We start from the raw sequence: 15,995 nt of genomic DNA, 5'->3' as shown, positions 1-15,995 counted from the left end.
CGATCTGCCTTTGATGTTTCCAGATTCTCTCGTTTTCGAGACGAAAGAAGTCGGGGGAGCTGGCGTTCTTATCCGGGACATCCATCCAACACATCCGGGATTGCCATGGCAGACACCACTTGCGCATCAAAGGCTTCAAAGCATGCCCATGATCAAGACGTTCCGAACCAACGTCACCAGCCTCTGAACATCAATTTGGAAAACAGAAGATGTCTCATAGTTTCCGGTCGTCTTCCAGCGACGTTGTGTTTTGTCACATAACCTAGCCTCGTACCAGACCCTCTCGCGCCGTCATGCCCGGTTCCCGTATAACACGACAACGCTGGAGAGGGTCTGGGATCATACCACCTACTTTCTTCACCTAGTGTCACCCCACGTCATCTAAGTGTCACCCCACGTCACCAATGTCAACACTCTCATGCTCTTAGTTAATTATGAAGCTATCGTTCCATCAAAGTTATGCTAGTGTAATGCTACTATACGAGTAGACAACACGGGCGAGGATCGCTTGGATACCGAGACAACGACACTCCTTGACGGTCAAGTACCGACTCTCAATATTTATGATTACAAACGTTTATATAGCAAGTGCACGCCCACTAATCACACTACTACTGTTACATATACCACATTCCTCCCCTCTTTGCTCCAAACATACTTCTAAGATACAATCAATTAACACAAAACTCAACGCAACAAGTCAATTATTAGTTAATATCATAGTCTCTATGCCACACAGGTGGAACCCGGTTTCTTTCTGGACGGACTGGTAAGTGTATGTTTGGTTCTTCTTCTTGTAGCTCATGCTCCCTGTTCTCTAATTCTGGTGGAAGTACCACTATCGATATCTCCTCTCCAAGCATTTCAACAGCTGGAGCCGGAAGACATTCTTCATCTTCAATTGCTTCATTCTTCTCAGGTCGACCTGTCTTTTCCTTGTACGTCAGTTCTTCTTGTTGTTGTTCCATGAGATGTCTATAACATGGTTTCAGTCTGTTGTAGTGCACCATTATGGCAGCTCCCTTCTTGACATTTTTCACCAAGTAATTCACGTCTCCTTTCTTTCTCAGTACCCTGTATGGCCCTTTCCACGAACTTGATAACTTCTTCACATGACCCTTTTTTACTGCCGGACTATATAGCCAAACCAAGTCTCCTTGTTGGTATTCATGCCTTACTTCAATTTCCTTGTTATATGACTTTGCTTGATTCTGTTGTGCCTCTGCCAAACATTCTCTAACATTTTCCATACTCTTCATCTGTGCTTCACTTAGAGCTGAAACGTATTCTGACGTTAACTGTGGTATTTGCTCTTTTCCTTCCAAGATAACATCTAACCGTTGTCGTCCATCCCTTCCAAACATTAGTTTAAACGGTGTTTCCTGTGCTGATGACTGTTTCGCTGATCTGTAAACCATCAACACCGTCGCAATCCACTCGTCCCAATTCTTCTGATTCTCATCCACATGTTTCGCTAAAAGATCTAATAGTGTTCTGTTTAACCTTTCCACCAAACCATCACACTGCGGGTGGTATGGTGTTGTTCTTGCCTTTTTCATCCCCAGCAAACTGCATAGCTCTCTCATCACTGATCCTTCGAAATTCCTTCTCTGGTCACTATGCAACACAAGTGGCACCCCAAACCTTGATATTACTTCATTGTACAGTACTTTTGCAACAGTGGTAGCTTTCTGATGAGGCAACGGAAAAACCTCTGGCCACTTTGTATAGTAATCAGAAACCACTAACAAGTATTTATTTCCGTTGTTCGAAACAGGAAGAGAACCCAAAATATCAATGGCCAGCATTTCCATGGGTGATCCAATCGGTACGCTCATCAATGGCGCTCTCGGATTCACCGCTGGTCCTTTCCTTCTTGCACACATCTCACAACAACGAACCCAGTCCATCACATCCGTAGTATACCCAGGCCACCATGCTCTCTCCTCAAGCCTAGCCAAGGTCTTCTCAACACCCATATGTCCTGCCTTGTCGTGTACCTCCTTGAGTACATCATGTATCATTGCACTTGGAATAACTAAAGCTTCTTTCCTTTCCCACCGTCCACCAGGTGGAGCCACGTACTTTTCCCTATGTAACACTCCATCCCTGATGCGTAACTGGTGATACAATCGTTTGTATGATCTCAAACATCCATCTTTACTCCAAGACCTAGGTGGCTTATGTTGGTGTTCCATCCGATAGATGACTTCAGCTAATACCTGGTCTTGTCTCTGCAGCATTGCCATTTCATCTAACTTCCAATCTGCTTCAAATCCGACTGCATTTACAGAGTAAGGAGTCATTACTTCGTCCAGAGTCTCTGTACCATCTGCCTCTACTTTCTCTTGTTCTCCACTGTTCTGCCCCCCCCCCCCCCTACTCTTCTTGACAGAGCATCAGCTGGCACATTCGCTTTCCCGGGGATGTGTTGTACAGAAAACTCGTATTCTGCTAGTGCGGCTAACCATCTAGCTAACCTTCCTTGAGGCTCTTTCATGCTCTTCAACCAGACCAGTGGTTGATGATCTGTCCTGAGCAAGAACGGTTTACCGTAAAGGTAACATCGGAAGTGGCCTATGGCCCAGACAATTGCTAGCATCTCCTTTTCAATGGTTGAATAGTTTATTTCATGTTGGTGCAATGTCCTACTCGCAAAACTCACTACACGTTGTGAGCCCTCAACTGTCTGTTGGAGTACTGCACCCAAACCAATCTCACTAGCATCCACAGATAACTCAAAAGGTAGACTAAAGTCTGGAAAAGACAACACAGGCCTTGTAGCCATCTTTTCTCGTATCTCTGTAAATGCTTTCTCACAGCTTACAGACCACTCAAATGGTTTCGGCTTCTTCAAAAGTTCATATAGTGGTGCAGCAGTCTCAGAGAAATTAGGTATAAATCGCCTATAATACCCGGCCATACCAAGAAAGGTTTTCAGTTGGCTCACATCCTTGGGACTTGGGTATTCGCTCACTGCTTTAACCCTTTCGCTATTCGGTTGGAGTCCCTTCTCCGGTACTGTATGTCCCAGATAACACACTTCTGATCGCACAAACTGACACTTACTAGGCTTTAGCTTCAGATTAGCCTTTTCCAATCTTTCACACACTAGTCCCAGCCTTTGCATGTGCTTGTCAAAGCTCGACGAAAACACTATTACGTCATCTAGGTAAATGAGGCACTCCGACCACTGTAACCCTGCTAGTACTACCTCCATCATCCGCTGAAAGGTTGCAGGCGCATTGGCCAACCCAAAAGGCATTTTGTTAAATTGCCACAAACCCTTTTGCGTAACAAAAGCAGTTTTCTTTTTGTCTTCCTCTGCTACCGGCACCTGCCAGTACCCTGCTTCCAAGTCTAAGGTAGTGAAATACCTCGTACCCGATAATGCATCCAACGTGTCATCTATTCTTGGGGGAGGGTAACTATCCTTTACTGTGACAGCATTCAAACGTCGGTAATCAATACAAAATCTGACACCACCATCTCGTTTCTTCACGAGAACTACAGGCGAGGACCACGGACTATTTGAACAACTCACTATTCCTGTGTCCAACATTAGTGTCACCTGTTTGTCAACCTCCTCTTTCAGTGTGTGTGGTATTCTACGTGGTAGTTGTTTCACAGGCTGTGCTGTGCCCGTAGGTATTTTATGCTCCACTGCCCCTGTCGTACCTATGTCCATAGGTCCTGTCGAAAAGACACTACGATACTTACGCAGTACTCGTGACAGCTCGTTTCTTCCTTGTCACCAAGATGGTCCAAATGAAAGATACTCAAAAAGTTCTCAGTGTCGTTCATCTCCGTACCCACCATTCCACACACTAAACCTGACTGCTCTACTGTACTCACCTCCTCAATGTCAACCAGTTCTGCTATTACTGCTCCTGTCTTCACAAAAGTTGTGTCTCGAAGATTCCATAACTGCACTGGCACTTCACCTTGTTCTCCGTCTACTAATGCTCTAGCAACCATAACACCTGTTTTATCAACAAAACCAGCATTCGGCTCAATCACCCTTGCCCCAGTAAGACAGCATGGCCTCCCTTCAGAATCCACAACTTGACCCTTGATCATACGCCTACTGGTACCCGGCATGGTAAAGCTATGCCATACTGCAAGAAAACACAAACCAACTGAAGGTGTCTTCAGTGGAACTGAACCTCCTGCCCAACGCAACAGTCTCTCCTTTAGATCCAAAACTACTGCATGTTGTGACAAGAAGTCGATCCCTAAGATGGGTCCTGGTATGTCAATGATACGACCCAAGTAGGAATCCGGACCCTTCGCGAATGGGCTAGCCCATTCGGGAATTCTCATACGGGCTAACCCATTCGCGAATAGGCGCGCGAAATATGAACACGCGTTAGTTCTAGACATGGCTGATCACCGTCGGGACAGCTTCCGCGAATTTCTGCTGACTCTTTCAGCAAAACAGAACTCGCAATTAATTAGTGAAGAGAAGGCTATGCGAATCCGACGAGTTCTGGCGAGTGGAGATGGAAAGCACGCGCGTGTTGACAGCCCTCGTTTCAGATTTTATGTTCGTAGCAAGGGATTCGCAGTAATCGACCTGCCCGTGCTAGGGATGAAAGAAGTTCTTTGTGTGCCTGCATCAAAGGTCAGATGTGTCTGAATTTCATATGTATAATGTTATGCATGTGCATGTGTCGACTGTGTCTGCTCGCCTGCTAGTCTGTTTGTTTGTGTCTCTGTCAGTTTGAGAGTTGAGCAATGATTGAGTTATGTGTATTGTCTAGTTCAGATCTCTGTCTGTCTGCCTGTCTGTCTGTCTGTCTGTCTATCTGTCTGTCTATCTGTCTGTCTATCTGTCTGTCTGTTTGTCATTCAAGGCCAAGTCCATTCGTTAATCTTTGACTTTGCAAGGACTGGTTTGCTTTCACAAATTCCTAGCGTATGTACAAGCAGCGTCTATATGAGAATAAAGTATCTGTCTGTCTGTCTGTCTGTCAATGATATATTGGCAACATTGAAGTCTACTTAACAATCAGCTAACTTGAAACTAAAAGGTCCAAGCATAAGTGACTAAAATCAGCAAAACTGTCACTTAATCATGGTGATTTATATAGATTATTTGACTTTGACATTCTAGACCAAGTCCATTAGTTAATTTATGACTGTATGTATGTATGTATGTGTGTGTGTATGTCTGTTTGCCTGTCTGTCAACACATATATTTTCAACATTGAAATCTACATACAACACAACTAAGCAAGTCTACTGTCCCTATCGCACATAACCACTAACAAACTAAACATTGGTTTAGACCGCATTCGCATGTGGGCTAGCTAGCCCATTCGCGAATGGGCCCCTCAGACTTGCCATACCGTTTGCGAATTTTAATATATGGCAAGACTCCACGTGTATGGTAAGAATCTGATATAAACTAGTCGACCAATCTGTAAATTGTTATCATACAGTAGGAGCGATTTGGACATTGGTTTAGACCGCATTCGCAAACGGGCTAGCTAGCCCATTCGCGAATGGGCCCCCAGACTTGCCATACCGTTTGCGAATTTTATAGCAAGCTGAATTGGACAAAATTACACTCGCTACAAAAAGACACCGGAATTGCATGCACACAAAAGTACAATGGATTGTGCACGCACGAATGCACTAGAAATGTGCACACAAAACACAAAGGAATTGTGCACAGAAAAACACGCTGGAATTGTGCACGCATGGAGAGCCGTTCATTCTAATAATAACTAAGCGAGCGGGTTCATTCTGGATACTCAAGGTAATCTGTGGCAATCAGTGGACAATGAGACAAGGAAAAGAATCATGGTGTTGTCCTACATGGACTTCAAGAGCTGGATTAAACTTTAATTTATGTCTGTTTATTCTTCTAGGTTTATTCTTCTATGACTACGACTATCTATTTTTACTTGTTATGTGCATGTGTATATCTTTTAGAGCACTGTACCTGTAGCGATATGAACCAAAATATATTATTATTATTGTTATTATTATGTCCACATTAGGTGGATGTTTTTGCTTTCGCAAGAGTGGCGAGGTTGGTAAGAAAAACCAAATTACTTTAAAAAGTTACGCATTATTGATAGTTTTTAAATTTCTTGGTGGTTTTGGAGGAATTTTGAATGTGATTAGATTAATATAGAGTTGGAAAGCAGCGTGACATCATTATTTCTCAAATGGGTTATTAAGATTTCGTATTTTTTTCTAACTGGTTTACAACACAAAATGTCGCATCCATATATAGCGTTCGAATATATAGATTTCTGTGATAATTTCTCAGTAAACCGTGCGGCTTTGCGTGCGCTTTTCCAGTGTATTTTTCGTGCCTATTTCCAACGTGATTTTGTGTGCACAATTTCAATGTATTTTTGCGTAATTCCATTCTTTTACAATGTCAGGGTGCACGGTTTCAGTCTATTTCTTTGTGCGTGCAATTCCAGTGTACGTATACCGCGCACAATTCCAGTTTGTTTTGTGTGATAGTTTTTTGTGGGTTATTTGGGTTCACGCAATTTGGGTGGACGCAATTCCAGTGTAACCTTTTGCATGTCTAGACTTGTTTTCGGTGTGTTTTTGTGTGCACGCAATTCCATTGTGCACAACTCCTATTTGCACGCGTTACTAGTGTCTTTTTGTCGCGATCGTATTTTTTCAAATTCCATTTGTCCTAAATTTCAGTAACGGAAAACTGGACTCGTACTGCAGCTGACGGTAAAAAAATTGATTTAGACCCGAAGACGAATATGTAAATCGGTATTAAGCAGTCGGAACTATTTGGACATTGGTTTTGACCGCATTCGCGAACGGGCTAGCCTATTCGCGAACGGTCTGAATTCCTACTCTGTTCACCTCGTATTCTTATACGGGCTAGAGGATTCCCAAATGGTCAGCCCGTATGAGAATTCCCGAATGGGCTAGCCCATTCGCGAACGGTCCGGATTCCTACTTGGGTCGTATCATCAACATGTAATGTCCGTACTCACCACAACCAAAACATTGCACTTGTTTGCAATTCCGTTGTGTCTGCTTCGCCTCCCCTCTTACCGGGTGTGATGTCTTCTCGAGAGTGTCCAGTCGATCTGATATAGCTCGCACTGCTCTCATAATGTGACCCGACGCACTCTCTTCTTCGTCGTCATCCTCACACGCCGTTACTCCAGCGATTCGCCTAGCTCCCAAGCCTCTGCGCTTCTCCAACAGCATCAACTCCCTAGCTCGCGTAACCGTTTCTTCAAGCGTTTTAGGCGCGAGGATGAACAATTGATCCGCGACAGGCGTTGGCAAACCCTCCAGAAAGTAATCGATCAATTGCCTATTACGAAGTTCGTTAGGCAAATTCGGCGCTGCCCGATCGATCAGCCGCTCTAACGCTCGTAGGAAGACCTCCACATCCTCTCCAGCTAGCCTGCATCTTCCGGTCTTGCAGCTGTCGATGCGCTAATCGACGAGCTTCTTCTGTGTCCGGGACAAAAGACTGCTTGATCCCTTTTACCAGGTCATCGTACGACTCGGCAGTTGCGTGCCTTTCATATACAGCGAATGTCCTTCCTTTCAGCAGCAGCGGAAGCCCTAGTAGTTTCTCGTCTGCATCCCAACGATTCGCCTTCGCGCAGATGTCAAAGCGCTTCACCCAGAGTTCGAAATCACCGTCACCAAACGATTCTGGCAACTGTGGCGTACGAGGGACTCGAACAACTACGTTCGGCTGCACTTCATGCTGCACCTCTTCGGCCATTTCCGCGATGTTCGATTCCTGGTCGCTCAAATCCACTCAGGAAATCCCGCTCCTTGACACCAGATGTAATGCTACTATACGAGTAGACAACACGGGCGAGGATCGCTTGGATACCGAGACAACGACACTCCTTGACGGTCAAGTACCGACTCTCAATATTTATGATTACAAACGTTTATATAGCAAGTGCACGCCCACTAATCACACTACTACTGTTACATATACCACACTAGCTGTGATATTCGACTGCATACATTCACTGTTACATTTCGTTCCTGTACAGCTGCATGAGAAGAGACCCACCTTGCCGCATGGAAAGAGATTCATTCACAGAGGGAGCTCGATCCTGAGTTCGATTTACGCTATCTGAAGCTGTGAGGTCCAATGTGATTCGATCAGCAGTCTAGGTAGCTTGGACTAGGGATGCACTAGGCGCCGCTCTATTACTGTGCTAGGCTACGAGAACAATACAAATCGGGAAGCTCGAGTACGATTCGGGAACATTGGAGCCTGGCAGAGCGTGCCGTCAGACACGGTGTTGACTTCCGCTCTAGAGTCTCTTGGAGAGGAAGTCCTCTTTCCCAGAGAGGTTGGCAAATACGTAGAGCTTGCGTAGAGACAGGATACCAACACTGAAAGGAAACAAGCAGAGTACGAATAGCAGTGGCCGGAAGTGCGCGTTGATATAAATGAGTACCTGTCGGCTTCCGTATCAAACACATGCCGAGATCTGACCTTTCTATTTTTACTTGACCTCTAACAGGATGCTATCCTCAACCTTTTATACACTACTGTCGGAGTTTGACTGCTAGAGAGTTGGTTCTACTTTACAGGGTGGACACACGGTTGCAAAGCGGTGAATCAGACTGGGACGGTATTCGATTCGTCTGTCTACTAGACTGCATAATTTGTCTGTTTGTTGTAGACCGCATGCGTGTGCTCTGGAGTTTGAGTTGTTACGTTAGCAGTATGTGAAAAGTTCTGCAATCTCAGGATTCAGAGCACAATGTGACTTAATTGATTATCTAAGCTTGTCCAGGGACTCGATCATTGCCGTAGATCTTTGTAGACTAGAGCATTTGGTTGGTATGCTTTCAACTGTGTTGTGATATTTTAGAACAAGCCCAGACTCCCTGAGACAGTTGCATAAAAGTGTCTGTTCGAAACATTCTGTAAAACGGAATTGGGAACAAACGAACGGCGTTGAGCTAGACAACTCAAAAGACAAAGGAACTAATTGAATCATGCAAGGTAAGTCATTTTATACATTTCTGTACTGTGTGTGTGTGTGTGTGTGTGTGTGTGTGTGTGTGTGTGTGTGTGTGTGTGTGTGTGTGTGTGTGTGTGTGTGTGTGTGTGTGTGTGTGTGGTGTGTACGTGTGCGTGCGTGCGTGCGTGCATGTGTGTGTGTGTGTGTGTGTGTGTGTGTGTGTGTGTGCGCGCGTGTGTGTAGTGTCATGTTGTGTATGTGGGTTTAATTTAAATTTGTGTATAGGACTCTACTATTAGGTTAAGTGTATATCTGTCTGTCCATTAGTTAATCTATGACTTTGGTTGTGTGCAAGGACTGGTTTGCTTTTACAAATTCCTAGCATATGCACACAAGTAGAGTCTATATAAGAATAAAGTATCTGTTTGCCTGTCTGCCTGTCTGTCTGTCTGCCTGTCTGTCTGTCTGTCTGTCTGTCTGTCTGTCTGTTGTTTGTCTGTCAGTCTATCCACTAGGTCTAAATAGATGAACAGAGTAATGGACTGATGTGGATTTCTTTACTTTGAAGACTTGCTTGTTGTATCTTTGATCAATAAAGCAATCTGTCTGTTTGTCTGTCTGTCAGTCTGTCTGTTTGCCTGTGTGTCTGTCTGTCTGTCTTGTCTGTCGTTGGTGTGTTTGTCCTTTCTTTCTGTCTCTCCGTCACTCTCTGTCTTTCTATCCCCAGCGACCGAAGTGTTCCACAATATGTAAAATGCAGTTAAGAGTTTTATCGTATTGTTTGCCATACATCCAAATCATTGCTGCACTTCTCAACTTTTAATTTTTCTTTATTGTGCAATGCTGCACGTACCGAGATATCAAATTCAATGTCATAACCAGACTCAGAATCAATAAAAGTAACAATACAATATCTGGTCTGTCATCACTACAGCTACAGCTATATCGGTCTCTGGGCTTTCTGTGATGGGTAATCTTCAGATCTTTTCAGCAATCACTCCATGTATTGACTACTGTCTCATTACAGTATACTTGACCATCACAACCTTGTCTGTTTCCCATATAAATGGACTACATTTTATCATGAACTTAAGTTCTAGCTGTACTAGTAGAGAATATATAAAACTCTGTGGCTGTTTGTCTGTCTGTTTGTCTGAATGTCTACGTGAGGCTGCTGTCTAGAAGAATTATTTTTGTCAAAGCTGTGTAGGTAGAAATGATTGTGCAAATTATATCACTCGATCTCTGTTATTGGACTTGGTATCCTAAGTACTCTCTTTCAATTAATCAACAGAAACCAAAAATAAACATTACCATATCTTTCAAATATTATGATTTTTAAAACCACAACACCATTTTATTAAATTAAGAGTACAGTCAGATGTCAGTTATCTGAACACTTTGGAATCCGACTCTTTGAATACTTTGGATAACTGATGTTTACTCTACTTTAGAACACACGTGTGTCCTTGGGTCTCATTTAGACCAAGTACATGCATGCATATATACTGAACAACACAAACACCCAAACTTGACTGCACTCTGCAAGGTAACAATGAGAAAGTAGCTTACTATATAATGTACTAACTAGACATTACACCTTGTTGCTCATATGTTTACAGTGCGTACTTATAGAGAGCGTCCGAGGCACTCCACGTTAACTGGCATGTTCGGATAACTGGCATCCTACTGTATTGTATTTTATGTTATAGTATAGAAGGTAGAATATATAGATTAATGTTGTAGCCAGTTACATTTAGTTCTGCGTTTCAAAGCCTAGAATCTGTTCCTGATTTCCAGTTAGATTGAGAGTACATAAGTATGATGTCTGAGAACTAGTAAACAATAATTTTAGATAAACGTAGCAGTGGTATGTCTATCAAGTTTGACACTGAGATTCATTCACTTAAATTATTCAATTGCGTTAATTAATTGACTTATAATATATAGCACAGATTTTGCAACTGCAAGCTATTGATTGGTACAATCGTTATATTCAAAAGACCTGATTTTTCAGCTCTAGGGAAACTGACGTCCGGAGCGAGGAAAGCATTTGCAAGAATATTGCATCCGCAAGTTGAGAGAGTGAGTGAGTGGGTGCCTGTCATGTTCGTCCATTGGTAATTCTGCTATACACAATGATAGCAGTTATAAATACTACAAATGCCTATAAGTTTGTTGGGCTAAACGTACAAGTAGCACCAACTATAGCATGCTAGCATTTGTCAGCCGCGTATAGCCATGCATGCGTAGCAATGCATGTTGCAGTTTGAAAAGCACTAACCCTCTCACCACGGATCATAGATCGCCAATATTCTTCACAAAGCAAACCATTGTGCATCCTGTAATTACTTTTGCTAAGTCATAGTAATTGCCGAGCGTAGCGAGGCTTCTAATCCGGGCCGCACAACAGAAAGGGGCGTGGTCCTATATGGCTGCTCTTGGTGTGTGTGTGTGTGTGTGTGTGTGTGTGTGTGTGTGTGTGTGTGTGTGTGTGTGTGTGTGTGTGTGTGTGTACACACAAATCTCAAATTTCTCCCACGACCATGTTTCATGATAGGACCTACCTTAAAAAATCGTTTTCGTGTCCGACTACAGATGAGTCTAAGAACGATTTGTTTAAGTGAGCAAACGGCGACGAAAAAAGCTTCATGAACTGCTGTTGCCCCATCCTTTTATATTGTAGCTAGGGATTGTGTGTACTTCACAACCCATAAACACCTTCAGGAGAGTTGAATGCCACTTACAGTGAACTATTCACACATCCCGTACTACAGTAAGATCAATCCTTTACTACACTGTGCTGCATCTAACACTGTTGATAGTCAATGTTTGCTGATATCAATTTCTACGTCAGTAAATACCATACCACTGTCGTTACAACGGAACTGAGTGCATACCTAGACTGTACATTTCAATTGTCTTGATCACGATCATCACGAAACGACGACTACTTAGACCAGGCCTGTATACGTAATCTAGACTACTAGGAAGTTTGCATGTTTACTTCCATGACAGCTAGGGTTTCAACAAATACGTATTGTCTAGCTAGGACTCGCGTTTCAGTAGACGGTCTGAGAACTCCATTGGACGTGTTACGAACGCGAAGCGCCTACGGATACCGTAAAACTAGTAATAATAATTATTGTAATGCTCTTCAGGTCTACAAATATTCTTCAAGGGGAATTGTGACACGTAGAGTTTCTTCTTTAATTATTTAAGGGGTTTCATTAGGGCCCGACTCCCTACCCAGACCGATTTTATGAAAAAAAATTATTTCCATTAACTTTTCCCTTTATAATTTTATTTCATCATCAATTGCTACGTCTGCAAAGTGACAATATTCAAAACTCCTGGCTTCACCTTCAAATCGACGTGCATTCTTGAGTAACCCTGCACTTCCGGTATTCCTTTCCTCCTAGTCAGAAGCGACGGTACAACATGACTAGCTCCATTCGTATCTTAAAGTGTAGAAACAGTGTCTGTAGCTTACGTCTAGCTCACTTGCATGTTTCCAACCTTGCAACTTGCTGAGAACTTCCGGCGCACTCAACCGTTGCGCGAAGACAGTATGGACGCCATTACGAGCCTACTTCTTCTATTAAGTTGGCAAAAGTAAAGTGTAGAACCAAAAAACTCGGCACGAAAATTCGTTACACGAGGTACTGTGCAACAATCTGATGGATCGATATTTACCTCCGCTACGCTGACGAGCGTATTTGACGTCTTTTCCAAACAAAATTAGAACACCCCGAGGTAGCGAAACTCGTCAAGTTGAACTTGAACGCACAAAAAAGATTCTAATCACATCAGACCGTTCGCGCGATCGCGATCTACGTATCCTCGCGTTCCCTGCATCTTCGAGCGAAGCGAGCGCACAATAACCGTTTAAAACAACGAAGGCGTGTTGCTATGGAGACAACTTGACCGTTAGACCGTTGAACTCTATGTACTAGCATTAACAAGTGATAATTTTGGAACGTTTTAACTGATAGTTTATATGTAAGAGTTATGTCATGAATTATAATGATTTTATTTTGTCAGTAGGGGATCAGGCCCTTGGATTTAGTGAATTCATTGAACAATTGAATTCAATTGAATTTTAATTGATTAATTGACTCGCTAAAAGTCGACGTATATCGCACACTTGCCCTATGGTAATAAAACGACAGACGTGTGTGTGTGTGTGTGTGTGTGTGTGTGTGTGTGTGCGCGCGTGTGTGTGTGTGTGCGTGTGTGTGTGTGTGTGTGTGTGTGTGTGTGTGTGCGTGTGTGTGTGTGTGTGTGTGTGTGTGTGTGTGTGTGTGTGTGCGCGCGTGTGTGTGTGTGTGTGTGTGTGTGTGTGTGTGTGTGTGTGTGTGTGTGTACCGTGTGGTGCGATAGCTCAGTTGGTTAGAGAGTCATCTTATGGAATGTTTACATCCGGGACCTTAAAGGGTCACAAGTTCAAGTCACAGTGATGGCGAGCTATGGCATAATTTCCGTAGGCAAGAAACTAACACACATTTGTTTCTCTCGACTCAGGAGTATAAATGAGTACCTGGTCATTGACTGGGGTCCTAAGCGGCCATCGGCTGTGACGTGACATCAGCCACTGGGGTCCTGGTGAGACTTCGGGTGCTCACACCACAGTTGGCTTCACAAGTCGGTGTTCCTGCGAGTGCCTGGCCCGGCTCCAGGAGTTTGCTAGCGCAGGCCCAGAGTTCCCTGAGTAGCGCACAGGGCCCAGCTTAACTAACAGCTGGGGGCGTGACCTCTGAGAGGCAGCTCCTGACATTTAGGATTTTTTTATTTAGATGTGTATACCCCGGGTATATTCTATCTCGAGTAATACTTATATTAATCATTTAATATTCCAGGATGATACAAAACCAACAGACTCGATCTCCTTCGAAATTGTTCTTGATGTCAAGCTACACCGAGGTCGAAATCTGAAGAAAACTCTATCTGAGCAAAGTATATATACGGATTTGACAGGATTAATTGTTTGGTAGGTAAAAATTCTAATATCAGTCAATTAGTGTTATTATTATAGGTAAGAGTCTCTTTCTGGACAACATAATGGATCCGCACATCCGCTTTGAAGTGACCAACCCCAAGGGAACAGCTGACGCTTTCAAAAAGTCCCCGGTTAAAGAGAACGACGAAAACCCCATTTGGAACCCGGAATACGAAGCGACGTTTGTTCTTCAGAACCCTCTAGAACGAGGGCAGTTAGTAATGACTCTGTGGGACTCGAACTACTTGTTTGACAGCCAAATGTCTAATCCTGTTTCTTTGGATCTAAATGATTTTAATATCGGTGATGAATATCAGCAAAAGACGGTAAAGATACACGTAAGAGATCAACCTAGCTACTAGATAGTAGGCATTGATTGTTTTTATTGCAAAAATACATTAAATATTTGACAGGGAAATGGTGAAATTGATATTTCATTGCGTTTGCGCAGGTACTCATACGTCTGAACAGTTCCCTATAATTATTATTGTCTAACAATTACACTTTTCGTTTAGTGAAAGAGAATTCGAAGAAAATGCAATTGATTATCAAGAGCCTACAATGATTCAAGGAGCTCTGGACAAGGCACGTGCATGCAGTGCAAGTCATTGTATCAGTACTAAATGAAATGTATTTTTTACCTCTTTCTTGTGAATATTCAATTAAGTGTAAAAAGCATGCGAGTTGTTTCTTTTTGTCAAACCAGTAAATTTAAAAAAAAGTTAATTAATTGACGTTGCTACATATATCTAAGTAATTAAACAAGTAATTGATTTTTTATGGGTATGCTGTTTTGATATGCAGGAGCTCTATTCTGACCCGGACGTTGTACGTCTAGACGTCATCATCCATTCAGCAAGTGACTTGAAGAGAACACTTTACCGGAAACGTTGTTGCTTTACGTTTTATTACAACAACAGCATGGTGATTGTCAACATGATTTTTTCTTTCAGTGTTAGAAAAATTGGGACATAGTAAAACGGATCCTTATGTTCAACTCCATATTACAAAACCTTGGGAAAAGGCAAAAGATGCTGCTAAACAGAACACCGCTTACAGGCCGAACACAGACACACCCGAGTGGGAAGAAGAGTTCTCTTTTCTTATCGACAAGCGAGGAGGAGCAGGCCAGCTGAAGATGACACTGTGGGATTCTAATCTTGTCATTGATCATCAAATGTCGAGTCCTTTAGTCATTGAGCTAAAAGACATCAAGATGGGATTGGAGTTTGAAGAAAGAGAAGATAGTGTTCACGTAAATGTACAATCTACGAGCACTGAAATGCATATTAAATTACTGTTTTGACAGGGTGAAGCAAAGTTGAAGTATTCCTTGCGAATTAGAAGGTATGTTTAATTGATAGTATTTACGTGTAACGCCACGTTCTATAGGCCCGTTTAGCCAAGGATTTGCATTACTAACTGATGACAGAAACTTAGTACGAAATTCACCCGTTTTAGTTATATATCCGGGTAGCAAAACGTGGAAGTCACGTGCAGTTACTCACCCGTATATAGCTTAACACGCATGCTTGATAGATTTCGCGCAGTGTTCGCTCTTCGTTTTCGATGTTTTCGGCATCAGCGCCGGATCCAGGAATTTTTGAAAGAGGGGGTTCACCGTTAGCAGTTATTTATAGCATTACTAATTTTCTTTTTTCTACTGAAATTATATGAAATTATTGAACAACGCCTATTGGAAAAGAGGGGGTTGCAACCCCCTGAACCCCCATCTGGATGCCGCATACCCTGTCGTTTTTTCACTTTGAAGACGCTGCTGCTGTTGCATTGTACCGATGTTAGTCAGCTATTCGACACGCGTACACGGGCAAACGAAGGCAGCCGTATTTTTTAAGACCCGGATGCACTCTAAAATATTGTTTTTATCGACGTCGCCGGTAGTCAACTCTCCGAAGTCGAGAATGGGCAGTTTTAATTGGGTATAGAGATCCGATTCGCCGTACTTTAGATAAATTCGAGGGTGAGTGGAGGCGGGTTCAATCTGCAACAATCGCGTCACCAGCGTAGCGTGGTCCTTAAGTTTGAGG

The 15,995-nt window shown here is 43.0% G+C and overlaps 1 protein-coding gene and 1 long non-coding RNA gene across 3 annotated transcripts in view; one reads left to right on the top strand and one right to left on the bottom strand.

The window, feature by feature from the left end:
• Window positions 1–8,497: 8,497 nt before the first annotated feature.
• LOC134196679 (cytosolic phospholipase A2-like) overlaps window positions 8,498–15,995 on the top strand; it is a 13,125-nt gene continuing 5,627 nt past the window's right edge. The window contains exons 1-10 of one of the 2 annotated variants that reach the window (XM_062665891.1): window positions 8,498–8,612; window positions 8,856–8,989; window positions 10,966–11,033; window positions 13,808–13,904; window positions 13,984–14,285; window positions 14,361–14,398; window positions 14,463–14,532; window positions 14,752–14,836; window positions 14,901–15,202; window positions 15,257–15,294. In XM_062665891.1, the coding sequence (XP_062521875.1) occupies window positions 8,983–8,989; window positions 10,966–11,033; window positions 13,808–13,904; window positions 13,984–14,285; window positions 14,361–14,398; window positions 14,463–14,532; window positions 14,752–14,836; window positions 14,901–15,202; window positions 15,257–15,294 (1,007 nt within the window). In that variant the 5' untranslated portion in view covers window positions 8,498–8,612; window positions 8,856–8,982. Of the gene's footprint in view, window positions 8,613–8,679; window positions 8,747–8,855; window positions 8,990–10,965; window positions 11,034–13,807; window positions 13,905–13,983; window positions 14,286–14,360; window positions 14,399–14,462; window positions 14,533–14,751; window positions 14,837–14,900; window positions 15,203–15,256; window positions 15,295–15,995 lie in introns of those variants that run through there. The other variant, XM_062665892.1, reaches the window with a different exon arrangement.
• On the bottom strand, window positions 12,246–12,765 carry LOC134196934 (uncharacterized). Its single transcript, XR_009972578.1, has 3 exons — window positions 12,645–12,765; window positions 12,442–12,546; window positions 12,246–12,366 (listed from the first exon to the last, which is right to left on the bottom strand). It is a non-coding gene; the product is annotated as an uncharacterized LOC134196934 (long non-coding RNA).

Source organism: Corticium candelabrum, chromosome 21 (assembly GCF_963422355.1).
Source record: "Corticium candelabrum chromosome 21, ooCorCand1.1, whole genome shotgun sequence".
Taxonomy (NCBI): Eukaryota; Metazoa; Porifera; class Homoscleromorpha; order Homosclerophorida; family Plakinidae; genus Corticium; species Corticium candelabrum.
This window is presented reverse-complemented; position numbering and strand designations above follow the sequence as displayed.